This window comes from Sesamum indicum, linkage group LG3, assembly GCF_000512975.1.
Source record: "Sesamum indicum cultivar Zhongzhi No. 13 linkage group LG3, S_indicum_v1.0, whole genome shotgun sequence".
NCBI classification, from domain to species: domain Eukaryota; kingdom Viridiplantae; phylum Streptophyta; class Magnoliopsida; order Lamiales; family Pedaliaceae; genus Sesamum; species Sesamum indicum.
In genome coordinates, this window is record NC_026147.1 from 16730009 (window position 1) to 16738760 (window position 8752).

General features: G+C 28.9%; 1 protein-coding gene across 1 annotated transcript; it reads right to left on the reverse strand.

Moving 5' to 3' along the window:
* Positions 276–7855, reverse strand: LOC105158605. The gene is made up of 5 exons (XM_011075414.2): positions 7546–7855; positions 5306–6112; positions 4895–5080; positions 3046–3210; positions 276–655 (listed from the first exon to the last, which is right to left on the reverse strand). Exons 1-5 carry the CDS (start codon positions 7588–7590, stop codon positions 557–559), a joined length of 1302 nt encoding a protein of 433 aa, XP_011073716.1. The 5' UTR covers positions 7591–7855; the 3' UTR covers positions 276–556.

Sequence of the window (8752 nt, forward strand, 5' to 3'; positions counted from 1 at the left end):
ATTTGCGATATCACAAAGGGGATGTTTGCATTTTTTCCTAAAAAAAAATCGTAATTATTTCGAATTGACTAATCAAGATGCACGAAGCCCAAATATAGTATGGACTTATTACGAACTTTCCTATTTAAAAAATATTATAAAGTTCTAATTTGTTACGAACGTTAATTCAAAATTCAATTATTAATTAATTTATTTAAAATTCTACTCTATATTTTTTGAAAATAGATAAATTGATGTCGACAGCTACATATAAATAATATTTTGGGGCAGCCATTCGATAAATTTACAACAATTTTTACTATTTCCAAATCGAAATTCTACCAAATTAATTGCTAAAATTTTACACAATGACAATCACATTATGGTACATACAATAATTAGATTTTAATTCAAGAACTACATAACTATTATCAAAATACCAATTAAGGTAACCAAAAAAAAAAAAAAAAGAGAAATAAATCCACCCATATGTTAGTGTCCTTCTTCTAAAATTCAGGATAATATTAATTGTTTCTGATTCAAAAATTGGGTGAAAGGGGTTCACCAGAAACTAAGGTCAAATCCAAGATTGGATGGGGTAATTGCATTTGAAGGAATTTACTCCACTTATGTGTGCAAATATATCTGACCCCTCTATCTCTTCTTCTTCTTTAACCTGAAATTTTTAAAAAATAATAATATTATAATCAATTATTTAATAGAAGGAAAGTCATAATAATATCCTAAAATGTAGAGTTTGGACTTTTTTTTACTACAAAATGTATAGTGTCGTATCCCGTATTTATTTTAATATGTAGACACATTATATATATATTTATATTAAAATAATTACCTCATTTAAGAAGTTAAATTATTAAAAAAATAATTTAATATTAATATTTTAATGATATAATATTTTCTGAATGACAGAAATTTCATTCACATGACTGATACTCTTCATGTATGTCATGCATTTATAAATGGGTACGTATAATAAGTTGGCTATGAATTATTACATTATGCATAATCATGTGAATGATTATAAGTACATTATAGAGGTTGCAGTTATAATTACAAATATATTATTTGATATTACTACTATAATTACAAGAACATTTATTAATATTTTAGTGGTAAAAATTTACACGAGCATACCTGAGGTATATTACACTAATGCTCCCTTAAGGAGTAGATGTAATTTTGTGAAGAACAGAGGGTTTTGTATATCTGAATCTAATTTTAAGAGGCGTTAATATAATTAAGGATAATTATATATTTAAATCCCCTAACTTATGGTCTGTTACACAAACTACCCATATTTTTGGCATAATTACAGAAACCACCCCTGACAAAAAAAAAAAGGAGTAATGTGTAATGATGTTGACATTTTTTTTAGGGTGTATATGTAATTTTTCAAAATACACGAGCGATTCGTATAGTTGATGTTGGCGTTTATGGTGAGTGTATGTGTAATTATACGAAAAGCATTGGTAATATATGTAACAAACATAGGGATGCATCTGCAATTATACAAAAAGCATTAATGATTTATGTAGAAAGACCGTAGATCGCGGGTGTAAATGTAATTATCTCTACAATTTATCCTTAAGAAAAATTACATATAAGATAAAAATTACCCCTCTTGCTTTGAATTAATATATTATTCTCAACAACATCAAATTATTTTTTAATTATTTTTATTTGATAAAGAAAGAATATAAATTGAAAATGGAGCATAAATTAATATATATAATCAAAAATTAATATATGCTTTTTTTTTAAAAAAAAATGACAAATATATACTTAACCAAAAGTTAAATATTTTTAGAAAAAAATGAATAAATATAAATATAAATATTTTATCATATTTTTTTAAAGAATATATTAAAAAATCATTTAATTACTCATTTTTATCTAAATAGTTAATAACTTAATTTTGTTATCCAATTAATTAAATATTTTCATGATTTTTTTTGTATATTTTTTTATTCGCATTCATTACTTAACTTTGAGTTTATAAAATATAATAAAACTCAAATTATTTAATTACTAATATTATATCAATTATTATAATTAAAAGATATTTTTTTTAATTAGTTTTTTAAATTAAACTTAAAATGAAAAATTGTTAGAAAAATAAATTGTTTGAACTATATATATATATATATATAATATAAGAGTAATATTGTCTAAAAATTTAATTATAGGGAGCAAGTGCTACGTTTATTAGTTTAGAGAAAATATTTTACATCAAAAATAGTTCAGGGTTCAAAGTATATTTTACCCTTGAATTTTCAAATATGGATAAATATAACATAAAACAACTCATATACAATTTGTTAGTCTAATTTAATATTAATCCAAATATATTTTTTATTTTCAATCAAATTATAAAAAAATATCTAATTGTATAATTTCCAACACATATTATTTTAAACCGTTTATCTTCAAATCAACATCTACACTAATATAAAAAAGCAAGGCCCTCGATACTTATAAATTACGGTTAATAACACTGCTATACTAATTTTTAAATATAATAATTATATCCCTAATCAGATAATTTAAAAAATTAATTGTAATTACTTTTTTTAATAATAGTATTTCACCTCATTTAACATTGCTATACAATTTTTTGTGGTGTCTATAATAATTTAAGTTGTTTTTTTGTTTGTTTCTTTTCTTTTTCTAAAATATAATTTGTTGGTTTATATATTTTATTTTAGCTAGGATGAATAACAATTTATCCCCTTTTGATATTACAAACGAGCAATTTATCTCTTATAAAAAATAAAAAAAATAGCAATTCATCATATGTGCTTTTTAAAATGAAGCAATTTACCTTCTCGACTAAAAAGGTAAATTCCTTCATTCTTAAAAATATAGACAGATAACTTGTTATTTTTTTTTATAAAATATAGTTTACTCATTTACAATATCAAAAAGATTGCTTGTATTTTTTTTTATTATTTATAATATATTTTAAAATATAAAATATTATTTATTATATATATATATATATAAATAACATGTTATAAGGACCAGTATATATAGAGAGATTTATACCTTGTGGTGATGGTCGTGAGGTATGGTAGCGTTGGAAAACAGGGTGACATCCTCGTCCGTGTCGTCTTCGTGGTTGGCAGCAGATGTTCTTCCGAGTTCCTCGTTCTTCGCGAACCGCCCTCTAACTCGGGGCCTGCTGTCTGCAAGTGTTTTCCGACAAGAGTTCTGTATTTTTTCATATAAATAATTAAATCCACCTCCATTAATTAATATTTATTAAACCAAAATATATATCCCTAAAATAATTATTCTAATTGACAAAATACGTATAAAATAAAACTGTTTTAAATATACTTCTTTCTCTTGAAATATGACCACCCATTTAATCAGTTGATTTTATAAATTTTGATTGATTATTTTTCTTTACTTTTTAATTCAATCAGATATATTTAATAAAAACTTAAATCATACACATGCATCGAGTGTAATTTAACTGCTAACTTTACTGAAAGATTTTATCCCGAGGCCTAACGCTAATTTCATCTGAATTAAGAAGTTGGCCTCGACTATTTTGTATATTTTAAAAATACCCCATCCCACAATAATTAAACACTATCTTTTTTTTTTTTTTAAATAAGATTAGGTTCATTACATCATTCAATACATTAAAACTCAAAATTCTAATGCAACACATTGATATAATATTCTTTTTTTTATTATTTGGATCAACAAAAATATTCAAAGTAAATAAAGAAACAAGAAACTATTATGTAGACTAAGAACTATAATTTTATTTATTTTTTAAATTTTATAGATAAAATGGATAAATTTTTCATCCATCCGTTTCAATTTTTCTATAAGTTGTTTTTTTTTTTAAAAAAGTTACAGTAAGGACAAAATTGACAGTCTCATATCTTCATTCAAGAATTATATAATTTATCAATCATTAGGGAGATATTTGTAATTTTTTCAAATGATAAATATTTATTATTATGCTAAATTTTAGTTGAAGGTTATTGTAATTTATTTAGCAAAAAAAAAAAAAAAAAAAGAAACTATCACAAGGCCGTGAATATAAAAATACGAAACATATTGTGTGTATCTATCAAATCTTGAACATTCTCTCATCTGCATACGTATAGAAGGATTTGTTCCTTTTGTTTCGACAGAGACACCCTTATTACCTTTCGCATCGCATGCTTTTCAACGTGTAAGATTAATAGTCACAAAAATGTATGTGACCCCGACGTTTTTACCTTGTTTTTATTTAATTTAATGCAAGTCCATTCATAGGCACAAAACACTTACAAAATGTCAAAGATGCTGATTAGAGTTTATATTTTAAATTTTATTTAATGTATATACATCACGTTTATGGAGGTTATCTCATTTGTTTTAGTTATAAAGAAATTATATCAATGTTGCACGTATATACTAAATTAAAAAAAAAAATACAATATAATTTTGAATAGAAAATTCAGTCCACCAACGGGCGTCACGCACATGCAATCGGGGAAAGAATTGCAGTTTGTATACGACAAATTAGTGTTTTAATTTGCAATTTTGATTTCATTATTTTGAACTCACCGCATTGCATCCCATAACTCCGAAAAGTTTATAATTTTAGTCCCAAGCTTTAATTTTGTTAAATTTATTACGGAAACAATACCTGCATGACACGGGCCCTGTAATTTTGACAGGAATTAAAAATGTTTCCCTCATAAATTTAACTAAATTAATGTTTGAGACTAAAATAATAAATTTTGATGGGGTCATGAGATGCAATGTGGTGGGTTAAAAAATAACGGGACCAAAATCATAAAAAAAAAAATTAATTTACTTATGGTACGTAAAATGTAATTTTCTTTATGCAAATTGCAATGGAAAGAGAGAGAGAGAGAGAGGGAACCTTGATTTTCTTGCTAAAATTCCTTTCATTTCTCTTCTTCAAGTATCTATGGATCTTTCTTTTCCTTTCTTCAACAGAGAGTTTGCCCACCTTAAAGGCAGCAGGATCTTCCAGGCTTGATATCTCTGACGCCAGACTTGACCCTCCACTCCCATGCACCAGATGTTGGCTCTCACTGCTAAGTGCCTTCATCAATCCACAATATTAACAATTTATTCAATTTTTTTTTCCAAAAAAAATAAAAAAAACACACACACACAATGCATTCAAAATTATAATAATCAATATTATTAATTACACCCAAACAAAACCTTAATTTTTATGTAACTTTCATAAAAATAAAGTAAAAAATTATGTGTAGCAATACTTAGTATAATTCTTGTGTTCTATATATGTGTATATATATTGTACCTGAAGATCACCGGTGGAGCAACTAAAGACTCTTGCCATGGAATCAGGGAGGAAAAGTCCACAATTACCACCCTGGAATTCCAACTCCTGGCTTGACATATCAGTTCCCAGAAAAAACCCCGAATTATCAGCAGAAAATGGAGCACTCATGCTGCCCGTAGGCAAGTACGGCCCGATCATCGGATCGAGAAGCCCCGAGCAGGCAGGCGAAGTGCTGGAATTCCTCAGGCGCATGTAACTAGTCTGTCCCACAGAAGGCAGGCAATCCTCTTCCAGGCTCGCCGGAAGTGGTGGCCCTAAGACCTGCGACACCACCATCGGCCGCCGCTCGACTGCTGGGTACAGCGACCCGTCCACCGCGTCGCCCAGCGACGAAATCTGGTTGTTCAGGGAAGCCATGCTGAATGGTTCTTGATTGCTGTTGCTGTTGCCGAAGTACTGCTGATGAGGGACTGAGAAGGATGGAGAAGGTGTGAAGTCTATGGACGCCGATATGTCGTTTTCTATCTGATCCTCCAAGAACGTCGACAGGTTGCTGCTGCAGGTGCCGGTGGCCACGGAGGGCGGAGTACAGGGGCCGGCGGTGCCTGTCGTGGCCGCCTGGTTGACGATGTCGACGTTGTCTAATGTACCAGTACTACTGTTGTATTTGTTCATATCTGTGGGGAGATGTGTTGGATTGGAAGAGTGCTCTTCATAGCAGCCATTTGAAGTCGAGGTAGCTTCGGAATTTTGAAGCGTTTCGGGAAACAACTCCGACTCGCAAAACTCGAAAATTTGAGCTCCGAGGGGGCTCGTGAGTTCTTCCTGGCAAGAATTAAGACAATCAGTTTATAATTATTACAACTCGGATCATGATCATTGCAAGAGCACGACAAAAGTTCTGTTAAATGCCTTTACATTGATCAATCATACGTGCATGATTGGTAGTAATATTGTCATAAAAGTGGTTTTCGGACGAATTTAGTTACAAACATTCCGCTAATGATGTTTTCTGGTGACAAAGAAATTGAGAACAGATAATCTGAACCGAAATGAATAAATTTTTGCAGAAAATAGAAATGGTTTGTGGATTTGTGTTGGAACGAGCATGTGACGTGTGGGAAGGTGTATATGGAAACAAAATGTGAATGGCATAGACAAAGATGGAAACTTCACACTATTTGAACTTGTAAGAACGGAAAATTCTGATCCAGAACGAGTTTAATTGGTTGGATTTGAACTGATTATATATATGATAAGTATAATATATTTTCGATGTGATTGATATATAATTAAGAAGAAGTGGTCAATTACATGACAAGTATATCAAACTTGGTCTGTGATTGATCAGTTTGGACTGAACCTCGTTTGAATAAAAAAAATTATTTGTAAGAAGATAGGGTAATGTCCAATTTGGGAGAAACAATGGGAACTTTGAGCCATAACAATCTATTCTCTATCATGCATGTGAAGTGCTTCCATTGAATTAAAGCTCCCTTCTTAGTGCAATGTGAATATATAAAAAGAATCAAGATTAGAAAAACTTGTGCTATAAGCTTGGAAAAGCCAAATATTCCACTATTGTTTGAAAAGTACTTAAATAAAAAAATTACTATTTTAGTCCTGTTAATATATATGAAATAAATATAATGAGAAATTTATGATGATGCACTATATATATATATATATATGAATGATGAAGTTGTCGATACGACATTTGTTCTCGATTATGGATGTTTATGTAGCTGAATTTACATAGTCTCGCAGATTTTAAACTTTTAGTTATATATAATTCGAATTTGTAGATAATATATAATGTACTTTTTATATACATATATACTCATATGTGTGTGTATATATATTTCATTTTCGAGTTAGTTTAGGATTAATAGAGTTGGTGTTTTTGAGATATTGGTTTTAGAGAATTCTGGATTGTATGGAGAAGAATGTATCATAATTATGGTTGTTCTTGTTCAAGTTTTCAAATGATTTAAACATTTGAACAAAATCAAAGGTAAATTAAACTAAAAAAAGACAGCTAGTCATGTCCTAATTAAGATTGTTCTTGTCTCAAGATTTTTGCCCTAATCCTCAGTATGATACCTAATTATTTCCAGATGCCAAGATGTGTAGGAAGATTTGAATCAAGAAAAAAAACGTTAATTAATTAAATAAAAAGTGCATAATCATCCACTTTTTTTTAAAAAAAAAATTAAAAAAAAGACGATTAAAAAACAAGAATTAAATGTAATAATTACAATGGGAAGCTGGTCTTGATGAGGGTGAACCATGTTCTGCATCATAATTCTTTCCCACCTACTCCAACAAAAGAATTCACTGGTCCTGTTTGACAAACCACAAAGAGCACCTTCTGGAACAAGGCAAGAAAATTACAAAATTATATATACACATATATACATACATACGTAAATAAGCTAACTGTGTTTCTCTCATATCACTTTCTTGAACATGCTCCTTTGTTTATTTTTCTTTTGTGTTTGAGGGGTGAAGAGAGAGAAAGCTTAGAGAGAGAGAGAGGGGAAAACTCACTGTAATAAGATTGGGGGTGGTCGTTATTTCGCCGTTAACTTAAACATCAAAGTTTGAAAACAAAGAGTTGGTTATATAGCATTGAGGATGTCCGAACGTTGCGAGTCAAACCGATATTGTCGGCGGGCCACACGTTCACAATTTACATGTCTTTTGTTATTATTATTATTATTATTATTATTATTATTTCAAGAAATTAATGTTTGCTTGAATTGATCGAATATTTGATGTTATATTACATAATAAATTTTATTATAAATTGTTGGATGATCTCATGTTCGATATGGAAAACATCCTCTATATGTGGACTTTTTTAGTTCGATTTGAGAAAGACGTCACAAGATAACTGTTAATTGCACGTTTAACTCAAATATGTTTGTCTTATTATGTAGTACATTTGTTATTAATCAATTGATTGAGTTGACATTATTTCTGTTTTAGAAAAAAAAAAAAAAGATTTGAATTTATACCCAAATGTCTCAACCTCATTGTGATAAAGGATTAAAACTCTAAAATGCAAAAGTTTCAGGACAAAAAATTTGCTTCTATGCTAGCAGAAACTTACTATGTAGGAACAAAAGCCCCAAATTAAAAATCTCACATGCGGGGTACATATTTTTTTCTAATAATATTTGTAAATTCCGTAGACTGAAGGATTAAATTATGAAAAACTAAAAAGTTACAAGACCTATTTGCTATTTTAAATAGATAAAGGATTAAAATACTAAAGTGCAAAAAATACAGGACGAAAATTGCATTTAAGCCTTACAAGTTAATATCTCAATAATACATCGACTTGATCATAATACAACAATATAACAAAGAATATAGAAATTACAACAAATTCATTTAAAGAGATATAAATACTTACACAACCGATGGGACTCAACCCAAAAACTTCAATCTTGTTCGCCG